The sequence below is a fragment of the Coregonus clupeaformis genome, chromosome 1, assembly GCF_020615455.1.
Source record: "Coregonus clupeaformis isolate EN_2021a chromosome 1, ASM2061545v1, whole genome shotgun sequence".
NCBI lineage: Eukaryota > Metazoa > Chordata > Actinopteri > Salmoniformes > Salmonidae > Coregonus > Coregonus clupeaformis.
In genome coordinates this window covers 48,525,220-48,539,043 of record NC_059192.1, presented here as the reverse complement: position 1 = coordinate 48,539,043, position 13,824 = coordinate 48,525,220, and the positions used below count along the sequence as shown (strand labels likewise).

The following is a 13,824-nucleotide window of genomic DNA, read 5'->3' as shown; positions in this document are numbered from 1 at the left end:
GGGCTTTGTTAAACCTTGAATGTGAGACCGAAGGGATAGCTTTAGATAGATCAACTCTCCAGTTGGAGATGCTGCCCAGCCTATTGTTTTTTTTCTTATAGTGGATATCACGTTGAAGATCTGACAAGGTTTGTCTATGTTGAAAATTGTTTACCATGATGAAAAAATCCAATGTATTTTCCACGTAGATTCCACATCAAAATATTTTGACAAATTACGTTGAAACAATGTTGATTTAACCAGTTTGTGCCCAGTAGGTGGTGATGTCACCAGGCAGACAAAGACTCCATCCCACCAAAACAGGCTGAAGTTTCAGGCGGTCTTTTCAAACAGCTCTTACACTAAAAGGGCATTATCATAATTTTCAAAATTTCACAGTATTATTCCAACCTCATAGTGTGGAAATGTATATAAAACACAGGAAAATCACGTTTTTGACTGCACTGAGAATTTTCTGGATTTAATCATTTAGCATTCTTGTTTGTTTTCCTGGGAATAACTTCTGCAGTTCAAAAGGACAATGCTTGTGTTTTAATGACTGTTGTTGCATTTTGTAATCTTTGACAGTACCATTTTTATGTTGACATTAAAGGAATAGTTTGGGATTATGGCAATGAGGCCCTGTATCTACTTTCCCAAATTCAACTCATGGATAAAAATGGTATGTATCTGTGTCCAATATGAAGGAAGTTAGAGGTAGTTTTGCGAGCCAATGCTAACTAGTGTTAGCGCAATGACTGGAAATCTACAGGATTCCATAGACTTCCAATCATTGTGCTAACGATAGTTAGCAATTTCGCTAACGTTAGTTAGCAACTTTCTTCAAACTGAACGCAGAGACATAAAAATTGTATCATCTGACTCTGGGGAAATAGATAAAGAGCCTCATTGCCAAAATCCCAAACTATCCCTTTAAAAGCCAACACTATTTACGTGATTCAAATATGATTTCTGTCTATGTATGTTATAAGTTATAACAGACGTGGCTTCTTGTGGAGGGGAATGCGTTTGAACACTGGTCAGCTTGGAGCAGCATGCAGTGCCACATTGTGTTAAACCACAGCTTTCTGCTTAGGCCTTATTGCTATATCTGTCAGGACATTTGACACAAAAAGTGTAAGAGCAGCACAAATACACTTAACTGTCAAAGGAAGACGACTATATTAACTTGCACGCAGATCTGGACCACTTAATGGGTGAAAGGGAAAAACACAGGTCATAATTTTCTTTAAAAAGCATTATGCCATCGCCAGTTAATGAAGTATGGCTCCTATGACTCAACAGCTGAGAGGGAATGGAGGTTAAACCATTACTGCAATGATTGAAAAGGAGAGATTGTAATTGTGCTGTGAAATCTAGGAGATGAATGTTTGTGTGTGTGACAGGGCGCTAGTCATTAGGACATGTTAAGTGCCAGCATGTGGAGGAGCTTCTTTGACAAGTGCACAGAGATCTTGACTAAGTCCCCAATGAACAAAATAATTAGGCTATAAATAACTTATCTTTCCATTTTCTGTGATGTGACCTGAAAAAACTGTCAACAGTGCATCCCGTCTCTTGGACCAGCTGCTGGCCCGTAGGGAGACCAGGCCTCCCTGAGAGTTCTCACCTTCGGAAGGTGTCTTCCTGCCTGCCCTCTCTGTTTACCAGTTAGTACAGTATGTTACTCTTGATAATACCATAGGCTCATATTGATCAATGTTACTGAGCAGAATTTAATGTATGGTACTGTATGGTTTCTCACATAGTTTTGAAGAAATCCTTATGATCTTTTGTTAATGATGTGTGAGCAATATACATTTGTACATGTAATGTATTGTGTTTTTGAGCTCAAAATGTTGTGCCTTACCATCTTGAGTGACATGTGACAGGTCAGTAATGATCTTAGAGGGCTTTTTCCTCTTGTTAGGCGGGGCAGGTCTTCTATGAGGCATAACTGCAGATTGAGAACACATGTAAGCAGGAAGTTAAAAAAAGTCACACAACATACAGTTGAAGTCGGAAGTTTATATACACCTTAGCCAAATACATTTAAACTCAGTTTTTGAAAAATGTATGCACTCACTAACTGTAAGTCGCTCTCGATAAGAGCGTCTGCTAAATGACTAAAATGTAAAAATGTAAGAATTATTTATTTCAGCTTTTATTTCTTTCATCACATACCCAGTGGGTCGGAAGTTTACATACACTCAATTAGTATTTGGTAGCATTGCCTTTAAATTGTTTAACTTGGGTCAAACATTTCGGGTAGCCTTCCACAAGCTTCCCACAATAAGTTGGGTGAATTTTGGCCCGTTCCTCCTGACAGAGCTGGTGTAACTGAGTCAGGTTTGTAGGCCTCCTTGCTCGCACACGGTTTTTCAGTTCTGCCCACACATTTTCTATAGGATTGAGGTCAGGGCTTTGTGATGGCCACTCCAATACCTTGACTTTAATGTCCTTAAGCCATTTTGCCACAACTTTGGAAGTATGCTTGGGGTCATTGTCCATTTGGAAGACCCATTTGCGACCAAGCTTGAACTTCCTGACTGAGTCCCTCCTACTGCAATGCACCCCCACAGCATGATGCTGCCACCCCCGTGCTTCACGGTTGAGATGGTGGTCTTCGGCTTGCAAGCAACCCCCTTTTTCCTCCAAACATAACGATGGTCATTATGTCCAAACAGTTCTATTTTTGTTTCATCAGACCAGAGGACATTTCTCCAAAAAGTACGATATTTGTCCCCATGTGCAGTTGCAAACCGTAGTCTGGTTTTTTTTATGGCGGTTTTGGAGCAGTGGCTTCTTCCTTGCTGAGCGGCCTTTCAGGTTTACTGTGGATATAGATACTTTTGTACCTGTTTCCTCCAGCATCTCCACAAGGTCCTTTGCTGTTGTTCTGGGATTGATTTGCACTTTTCGCACCAAAGTACGTTCATCTCTAGGAGACAGAACGCGTCTCCTTCCTGAGCGGTATGATGGCTGCGTGGTCCCATGGGGTTTATACTTACGTACTATTGTTTGTACAGATGAACGTGGTACCTTCAGACATTTGGAAATTGCTCCCAAGGATGAACCAGACTTGTGGAGGTCTACAATTTTTTTCTGAGGTCTTGGCTGATTTCTTTTGATTTTCCCATGATGTCAAGCAAAGAGGCACTGAGTTTGAAGGTAGGCCTTGAAATACATCCACAGGTACACCTCCAATTGACTCAAATGATGTCAATTAGCCTATCAGAAGCTTCTAAAGCCATGACATCATTTTCTGGAATTTTCCAAGCTGTTTATAGGCACCGTCAACTTAGTGTATGTAAACTTCTGACCCACTGGAATTGTGATACAGTGAATTATAAGTGAAATAATCTGTCTGTAAACAATTGTTGGAAAAATTACTTGAGTCATGCACAAAGTAGATGTCCTAACTGACTTGCCAAAACTATAGTTTGTTAACAATAAATTTGTGGAGTGGTTGAAAAACGAGTTTTAATGACTCCAACCTAAGTGTATGTAAACTTCCGACTTCAACTGTACCTAGCTACTGTATAATATGTCTGGATTTAGCATTTATATACAGTACCAGTCAAAAGTTTGGACACACCTACTCATAAAATATACAGTATGCATTTCCTTAATATACACTACCGGTCATAAGGTTTTAGAACAGCTACTCATTAAAGGGTTTTTCTTTATTTTCACTATTTTCTACATTGCAGAATAATAGTGAAGACATCAAAACTATGAAATAACACATATGGAACCAAAAAAGTGTTAAACAAATGAAATTATATTTTATATTTGAGCTTCTTCAAAGTAGCCACCCTTTGCCTTGATAACAGCCAGCTTTGCACACTCTCTCAACCAGCTTGATGAGGTAGTCACATGGAATGCATTTCAATTAACAGGTGTGCCTTCTTAAAAGTTAATTTATGGAATTTCTTTCCTTCTTAATGCGTTTGAGCCAATCAGTTGTGGTAAGGTAGGGTTGGTATACGGAAGATAGCCCTATTTGGTAAAAGACCAAGTCCATATATTATGGCAAGAACAGCTCAAATAAGCAAAGAGAAATGACAGTCCATCATTACTTTAAGACATGATGGTCAGTCAATCCGGAAAATGTCAAGATCTTTGAAAGTTTCTTCAAGTGCAGTTGGAAAAACCGTCAAGCGCTGTGATGAAACTGGACCCAGAGTTACCTCTGCTGCAGAAGATAAGTTCACGCAGCCTCAGAAATTGCAGCCCAAATAAATGCTTCACAGACTTCAAGTAACAGACACACCTCAACATCAACTGTTCAGAGGAGACTGCGTGAATCAGGCCTTCATGGTTGAATTGCTGCAAATGAACAACTACTAAAGGACTCCAATAAGAAGAAGAGACTTGCTTGGGCCAAGAAACACGAGTAATGGACATTAGACTGGTGGAAATATGTCCTTTGGTCTGATAAGTCCAAATTTGAGATTTTTGGTTCCAACCACTGTGTCTTTGTGAGACGCAGAGTAGGTGAACGGATTATCTCCGCATGTGTGGTTCCCATCATGAAGCATGGAGGAGGAGGTGTGATGGTGTGGGGGTGCATTGCTGGTGACACTGTCTGTGATTTATTTAGAATTCAAGGCACACTTAACCAGCATGGCTACCACAGCATTCTGCAGTGACACGCCCTCCCATCTGGTTTGCGCTTAGTGGGACTATCATTTGTTTTTCAACAGGTCAATGACCCAACACACCTCCAGGCTGTGTAAGGGCTATTTTTCCAAGAAGGAGAGTGATGGAGTGCTGCATCAGATGACCTGGCCTCCACAATCACCCGACCTCAACCCAACTGAGATGGTTTGGGATGAGTTGGATCGCAGAGTGAAGGTAAAGCAGCCAACAAGTGCTCAGCATATGTGGGAACTCCTTCAAGACTGTTGGAAAAGCATTCCAGGTGAAGCTGGTTGAGAGAATGCCAAGAGTGTGCAAAGCTGTCATAAAGGCAAAGGGTGGCTACTTTGAAGAATCAAAATATAAAATATATTTTGATTTGTTTAACACTTTATTGGTTACTACATGATTCCGTATGTGTTATTTCATAGTTTCGATGTATTCACTATTATTATACAATGTAGAAAATAGTAAAAATAAAGAAAACCCTTGAATGTGTAGGTGTGTACAAACTTTTGACGTGTACTGTAATATAGTCTCTTTGTAGCCACTCAATAGTAAAAAAAAAAAAAAAAAAAAATACACCAACCCTGCTTGGGACCGACACTTATGAGGCCATGCAGACTGCACCCTGCTCATTTCTCAAGTTCATAGTGCATGTCAATAGATTCAGAGTTCTAACATTCCCAGAGCCAACAGATGTCTGTCCAAGAGGAAACATGTAGCCCACTGTACGTTTCAGCTCTGTTTGGTCTGAAAACTCAAGACATTAGATAGGTTTAACACATACAGGACAGGCCTACAGTGAGTGCAGTAAACACATTCCTTTGCGTGAGGCGATTAGCACAAATTACCAAGACTTTCAGATCAATCCAATTTGCAGTAAACAAATTGATCAAATTTGATGGATAAGATTAACATGGCTGTAATCATAGAAATCTGTCACAGGAACTCTGCAGTCTAGGTTACTAGTTTACTATAGAATACTATAGTACTTACTACAGAATTCTGTAGTAAATTGTTGTATACTGGAGAATACTATATACACACTGTAGTATCCCTCGATCATGTGTAGTACTTACTATAGAATTGTGTATTATACTGTAGAATCCTATAGTAAATAATACAGAGCGCAAAAACACTACAGTAAATACTACAGTAATGTCTGCAAAATCACTACAGTCCACAAAAACAGTCATCATTACTATAGTATGCAATTAGCATATTCCCCTCCTCTATATCCCGATTTGTGCCGCTCATAAGTGAGAAACCTACATGCCAAGCATAGACCATATATTGTGATCCCTATAGGTTATAGAAAAGAGCAGAAGCGCTGAACTATCTGTTCAGACCTCAGACCTACCTAGCTACAGTACCTACAGGTTATGGAACATTTGCTCTTTGTGTATTTTGTCCAGTAGGTTTCCTCAAGGAGAAAGCCCCCACTGTTATGTCAAAGATAATAAAACAAAAACACTACAGTAAATACTACAGTGCGCAAAAACATTACAGTAAATACTACAGTATACTACAGTCCACAAAAATACAACAGTAATGACTATAGTATGTACTACTGTTTTTTACTACAATATTTATTTTATATTAAACTGTAAATACTACAGTATACTACAGTCATCAAATCAAATCAAATCAAATGTTATTTGCCACATGCGCCGAATACAACAGGTGTAGACATTACAGTGATATGCTTACTTACAAGCCCTTAACCAACAATGATTTTTTATTTTTTTTAAGTGTTAAGTAAAAAAAATAAAAGCAAATAACTAAAGCGCAGCAGTAAAATAAAATATCAGTAGGGAGGCTATATACAGGGGGGTACCGGTGCAGAGTCAATGTGCGGGGGCACCGGCTAGTTGAGGTAATTGAGGTAATATGTACATGTGGGTAGAGTTAAAGTGTCTATGCATAAATAATAGACAGAGTAGCAGCAGCGTAAAAGAGGGGGGTGGGGTGAGGGGGCAGTGCAAATAGTCCGGGTAGCAATGATTAGCTGTTCTTATGGCTTGGGGGTAGAAGCTGTTGAGAAGCCTTTTGGACCTAGACTTGGCGCTCCGGTACCGCTTGCCGTGTGGTAGCAGAGAGAACAGTCTATGACTAGGGTGGCTGGAATCTTTGACAATTTTGAGGGCCTTCATCTGACACTGCCTGGTATAGAGGTCCTGGATGGCAGGAAGCTTGGCCCCAGTGATGTACAGGGCCGTACGCACTACCCTCTGTAGTGCCTTGCGGTCGGAGGCCGAGCAGTTGCCATACCAGGCGGGGATGCAACCAGTCAGGATGCTCTCGATGGTGCAGCTGTTTAACTTTTTGAGGATCTGAGGACCCATGCCAAATCTTTTCAGTCTCCTGATGGGGAATAGGCTTTGTCGTGCCCTCATCACTACTGTCTTGATGTGTTTGGACCATGATAGTTCGTTGGTGATGTGGACACCAAGGAACTTGAAGCTCTCAACCTGTTCACTACAGCCCTGTCGATGAGAATGGGGGCGTGCTCAGTCCTCTTTTTCCCCTGTAGTCCACAATCATCTCTTTTGTCTTGATCACGTTGAGGGAGAGGTTGTTATCCTGGCACCATACGGCCAGGTCTCTGACCTCCTCCCTGTAGGCTGTCTCATCGTTGTCTGTGATCAGGACTACCACTGTTGTGTCGTCAGCAAACTTAATGATGATGTTGGAGTCGTGCCTGGCCATGCAGTCATGGGTGAACAGGGAGTACAGGGGGACTGAGCACGCACCCTTGAGGGGCCCCCGTGTTGAGGATCAGCGTGGCAGATCTGTTGTTATCTACCCTTACCACCTGGGAGCGGCCCATCAGGAAGTCCAGGATCCAGTTGCAGAGGGAGGTGTTTAGTCCCAGGATCCTTAGCTTAGTGATGAGCTTTGAGGGCACCATGGTGTTGAACGCTGAGCTGTAGTCAATGAACAGCATTCTCACGTAGGTGTTCCTCTTGTCCAGGTGGGAAAGGGCAGTGTGGAGTGCAATAGAGATTGCATCATCTGTGGATCTGTTAGGGCGGTATGCAAATTGGAGTGGGTCTAGGGTTTCTGGGATAATGGTGTTGATGTGAGCCATGACCAGCCTTTCAAAGCACTTCATGGCTACAGGCGTGAGTGCTACGGGTCGGTAGTCATTTAGGCAGGTTATCTTAGTGTCCTTGGGCACAGGGACTATGGTGGTCTGCTTGAAACATGTTGGTATTACAGACTCAGTCAAGGACATGTTGAAAATGTCAGAGAAGACACTTGCCAGTTGGTCAGCACATGCTCGGAGTACACGTCCTGGGAATCCGTCTGGCCCTGCGGCCTTGTGAATGTTGACCTGCTTAAAAGTCTTACTCACATCGTCTACGGAGAGTGTGATCACATAGTCATCCGGAACAGCTGGTGCTCTCATGCATGCTTCAGTGTTGCTTGCCTCGAAGCGAGCATAGAAGTGATTTAGCTCGTCTGGTAGGCTTGTGTCACTGGGCAGCTCGCTGCTGTGCTTCCTTTTGTAGTCTGTAATAGTTTTCAAGCCCTGCCATATCCGACGAGTGTCAGAGCCGGTGTAGTACGATTCAATCTTAGTCCGGTATTGACTCTTTGCCTGTTTGATGGTTCGTCGGAGGGCATAGCGGGACTTCTTATAAGCGTCCGGGTTAGAGTCCCAGTCCTTGAAAGCGGCAACTCTACCCTTTAGCTCAGTGCGGATGTTGCCTGTAATGCATGGCTTCTGGTTGGGGTATGTACGTACGGTCACTGTGGGGACGACGTCATCAATGCACTTATTGATGAAGCCAGTGACTGATGTGGTGTACTCCTCAATGCTATCTGAAGAATCCCGGAACATATTCCAGTCTGTGCTAGCAAAACATGTCCGCAAAACAGCAGTAAATACTACAGTATTTAGTCCACAAAAACCCTACAACGGTGAATACTACTGTAAAATCTGCAAAAACACTACAGTGAATACTATAGTATTTATACCAAAGTATACTATCGTATTTTTTCATTAGGGTAAGCTCAACACCACCTTGCATGCTTATGTCTTACAGATCCCTTTATGTTTAGTGTAGTTCTCCTTTGAGCCATACTGTCTTGTACTTCAATGGCAAACTTCGCTTCACATCGACTGACTGTAACCCAATCCACCAGAGCTATTTTTAAGCGCCATTTTCAGCCAAGACCTTTTAGCGACGAGTAGTGGCGTCAGTGGACTATCAGATGTGTGAGACGCAATGGACATTCATATACAAACACATACACACTGGAACAATTGTGAAGAGAATGATCTAATTTTCCTAAAAGTCGAATGAAGATGTTGAGGGGTGAGAGGTCGGGGGATTAGAGAAAGGATTGTGGGGGAGGACTTTGTAAATCCCCTGTAAAATTATCACAAGCTGAGGACCCCTGGGCTCAGGTCCCCCCCCTGGCTTTGCACACCATATAAAATGTGCAGTTGGACAGAAGGGTCAGGTCAGCACATTCCCCCAGAGCCTGCCTGCGTCTTTAAGACATGGGTCAATTCTAAAAACAATCAAGGAACTTCAAGACCACTTCACCATGCCTTCTTCAAAAGCACTTTATATCCCATAAATTGAAATAATGCATTCCTCATTGAGTCAACATCTTCAACCATGAATTCAATTCTCAAGTTATTTTCATCCTAAGTGAATGCTATAGGTGAAGCTATTGCACAACTTTATTTACTTTCCAGTTTTCTGTTGACGGTCAAATCATGCATGCAATTGGTTAATAAAATCCAGTTGATGGCATGATCCACTCACCCAGTTTTTGTAATCCTTCTGTTCAGATGTATATTAATACCAGTAGGAGATGAAGGCTTCAGGTTAATCTCAATCAGAAGTTTACAAATCACAGGGTGCCTCTGACCTGTGGCTGGACTCAGATCCCAGGGAGTGCGAAATCCACCCAGAGCTTGGATGGCAGATCTTTGAGGGGGGGCTGTGGGGGCATTCGTTGGGAAAAAAGTACAAGTTGGGGGTGGGGGTGGCAGCCAAAACTTCTTTGCACTGCACAAAGTGCGGATGGGGATATCAAGAGAGCAATATCATTCTTGCAGATGGTCCGGGGGGGCCTATTAATAGAACCGGAGAAGAGCGAGGGGGGGTCTTAACTTATAAGATAACCTCAAAGGACGGAGGGGTGTCTGGGTGTGTGTTTTGGGGGTGAGGTAATTGGTTTGCCCCTTTTCCCCTTCATTAATTAACTCCAACCTTTAAATAGATTGTCACTTTTCTGTTGTGTTCATATTCATGGCCATATAGCCCCTTAAACCAAAGTGGGTGCTGATTTGTTGACTCAGACAAATCCACAGCTCTCTCCATGACTTATAGAGATACTTCTACTTCCCCAGAGTTAGATTAACTTTTGGATACCATTTGTATGTATCTGCATGCAGTTTGCAGGAAGTTGCTAACGAGTTTTAGTGCAATTGCATGGACTGGAAGTCTATGGTAACTGCTAGCATGCTAGTAGATACCATAGACTTCCAGTCATTGTGCTAATGCTAGTTAGCAATTGCACTAATGCTAAACTACCTCTAACGTCCTTCATACTGGATGCAGATACATAAAAATGGTATCCATGAGTTCGTCTAACTCTGGAGAAGTAGATAAAGGGCCTCATTGCCAAAATCCCAAAGTATCCCTTTTAAACATTCTTTAATACATGTGCCTGCTGGTGTTATTGGATCCATATGTTAGACTAGGGTGTGATGTTTTGTAGATTGGTTATATTACACACTCACAGATAATTTCAAATTATCCCATTTAAGCATGCCTGTACAAATCTATGCTCTGCATTGCCGTGAAAGCGAGGGTAATGTATGAAAATGTATGCACTCACTAACTGTAGCATCTGCTAAATGACTAAAATGTCAATGTAATGTAGCCTACTGTAGGAAAAATGTAAGTAGACAAAGCCAAGAGTGCCATCACCCCCCACATTTATATTCTCACTTTGTGATGATTCATTCTGCAGTCATCATTGATACCTCTCTCCCTCCTGCGTCATCACCTAGAAGAGAGGAAAGAAGAGAGGAAAATTGACCATTTACACTTTGCCTCTTTATTTGAAGCATTTCCGTTAGGACGGAAGGTCAACAGGGACTCAGGAGGCCTGAATGTTTAACCTTGACAATTGACCTTACAGGATTTCACTGTTAGCACCAGGAGCTGGGCTAAGATTGAATGCCACTCTGGAATGGTAGTGTTGTGTTATGGGGAATTGTTGTGTTATAGGAAATGAATCCATTAATCACAAACATAAACTGCTGGCATGATATATTGTATTACACACTCCCGGTGGATTTCCCAGGTGAGAATGGATATCCCTTATTTATTTCCCATTATTCTCATTTTATCTCAAAACCTCACCCTCTGCATTGGACTCAGTTATGTGTTTTTCTGGACTCAATATTTTAGCCTTGGTTTATCAGTCACAGATATAGGCTACTACTGTAATGCTACTGTTATACAATTTCCTCATTTAATTGCATTCTGACTGCAATGTAAAAATGAGAGAGTTGAGCAGCCATAAATACTTTCCACAGTCCTATATACAGATGGCAAGATTGCAATTTGAAAAGATGCCAGCTAAATGCTCCACCAGACTGTATGTTTGTAGCATAGAAACCACATGGGTTTGTAGAACCCTCTGAGTTGTTGGGTTTCAGAATGAGTTGAAAATATATCCAATACCACCATCATGTGGTGAATGGTTGTTAGGATTTCACTGTTCTCTGTTTGTGCATTCACTAGTTTACATATTGGGGAAATAAGAGATGGACCCAGGGCCGGATTAAGAAATCATGGCTAAATTATGTGGCTAAATTATGCTCTCTGGTGTGTTTTGAACATTGAGAGTGGGCTCCTGTGGTTGGATATTTCTTTTTTTTAAGAACAGAATTATTATATATTTTTGCCTCTTGGGACCCATACAGGCTTAGGTCCAGCCCCTGACTCACACAATTGACCAGTCACATTTATTTCTTCTTCTTCTTCTTCTTCTTCTTCTTCTTCTTCTTCTTCTTCTTCTTCTTCTTCTTCTTCTTCTTCTTCTTCTTCTTCTTCTTCTTCTTCTTCTTCTTCTTCTTCTTCTTCTTCTTCTTCTTCTTCTTCTTCTTCTTCTTCTTCTTCTTATTATTATTATTATTATTATCAGTTACTCAATCAAGGCAGGGAGCTCCAGTTACCCACGTGGGTCCCTACATCCTCTTCTCCCCCCATATGATGATTAGCAGAGAGGCAGAAGCAGGCTGTCTACACTCATTGAGAGCGGGCTCCTGAGTCTTCCTGTGGTTGGCGGTTGCAGTGAAAAAATCTAAAATATATACCACATATATAATATACACTGTATACTGTATATAAAATATACAGTATACATTTCCTTAATATACACTACCGGTCAAAGGTTTTAGAACAGCTACTCATTCAAGGGTTATTCAAGGGTGTCTGTGACTTGAACTCTGTGAAGCATTTATTTGGGCTGTAATTAATTTCTGAGTCTGGTAACTCTAATGAACTTATCCTCTGCAGCAGAGGTAACTATGGGTCTTCCATTCCTGTCGCGGTCCTCATGAGAGCCAGTTTCATCATAGCGCTTGATGGTTTTTGCGACTGCACTTGAAGAAACCTTCAAAGTTCTTGACATTTTCCGGATTGTTGCAAAGAAACCACTACTAAAGGACACCAATGAGAAGAAGAGACTTGCTTGGGCCAAGAAACACGAGCAATGGACCTTAGACCAGTGGAGATTTGTCCTTTGGTCTGGAGTCCAAATTTGAGATTTTTGGTTCCAACCGCCATGTCTTTGTGAGACGCGGTGTGGGTGAACGGATGATCTCCGCATGTGTATTTCCCACCATAAAGCATGGAGGAGGAGGTGTTATGGTGTGGGGGTGCTTTGCTGGTGACACTGTCTGTGATTTATTTAGAATTCAAGGCACACTTAACCAGCATGGCTACCACAGCATTCTGCAGCGATACACCATCCCATCTGGTTTGGGCTTAGTGGGACTATCATTTGTTTTTCAACAAGACAATGACCCAACACACCTCCAGGCTGTGTAAGGGCTATTTTACCAAGAAGGAGAGTGATGGAATGCTGCATCAGATGACCTGACTTCAACCAAATTGAGATGGTTTGGGATGAGTCGGACCGCAGAGTGAAGGGAAAGCAGGCAACAAGTGCTCAGCATATGTGGGAACTACTTCAAGACTGTTGGAAAAGCATTCCTCATGAAGCTGGTTGAGAGAATGCCAAGCGTGTGCAAAGCTGTCATCAAGGCAAAGGGTGGCTACTTTGAAGAATCTAAAATATAAAATATATTTTGATTTAACACTTTTTTTGTTACTACATGATTCCATATGGGTTATTTCATAGTTTTGATGTCTTCACTATTATTCTACAATGTAGAAAATAGTAAAAATAAAGAAAACCCTTGAATGAGTAGGTGTTCTAAAACTTTTGACCGGTAGTGTATATATATTTTTTTTGTTGTATATATTTCTGCTGCCTCTTGGGCCCCCCACGGGCCTGGGCACAGGGGCTTCAGCCCCGGTAAGCCCCTGCATTAAGCCGGCCCTGGATTGACCAGATATACACTAAACAGAAATATAAATGCAACATGCAACAATTTCAAATATTTTACTGAGTTACAGTTCATATAAGGAAATCAATCAATTGAAATGAATTCATTAGGCCCTAATCTATGGATTTCACATGACTGAGAATACAGATATGCATCTGTTGGTCACAGATATCTTAGAAAAGGGCATGGATCAGAAAACCAGTCAGTATCTGGTGTGACCACCATTTACCTCACACAGTGCAACACATCTCCTTCGCATAAAGTTGATCAGGCTGTTGATTGTGGCCTGTGGAATGTTGTCTCATTCCCCTTGGCTGTGCGAAGTTGCTGGATATGGCAGGAACTTGGAAACACGCTGTCGTATCCCAAACAGGCTCAATGGGTGACATGTGTGGTGAGTATGCCAACCATGGAAGAACTGGAACATTTTCAGCTTCCAGGAATTGTGTACAGATCCTTGCGACATGGGGCCTTGCATTGTCATGCTGAAACATGAGGTGATGGCGGCGGATGAATGGCACGACAATGGGCCTCAGGATCTCGTCACGATATCTCTGTGCATTTAAATTGCCATTGATAAAATGCAA

The 13,824-nt window shown here is 41.7% G+C and overlaps 1 protein-coding gene across 2 annotated transcripts in view; it reads right to left on the bottom strand.

Annotated features, from left to right (window-relative positions):
• The window catches only part of LOC121569817 (myozenin-1), a 32,370-nt gene extending 22,700 nt beyond the window's left edge, over positions 1 to 9,670 (bottom strand). Inside the window, exons 1-2 of one of the 2 annotated variants that reach the window (XM_041881045.2) lie at positions 9,411 to 9,670; positions 1,850 to 1,936 (exon numbers count right to left, since the gene is read on the bottom strand). In XM_041881045.2, the coding sequence (XP_041736979.1) occupies positions 1,850 to 1,934 (85 nt within the window). In that variant the 5' untranslated portion in view covers positions 1,935 to 1,936; positions 9,411 to 9,670. The remainder of the gene's footprint in view (positions 1 to 1,849; positions 1,937 to 9,410) is intronic. The other variant, XM_041881039.2, reaches the window with a different exon arrangement.
• Positions 9,671 to 13,824: the final 4,154 nt, after the last annotated feature.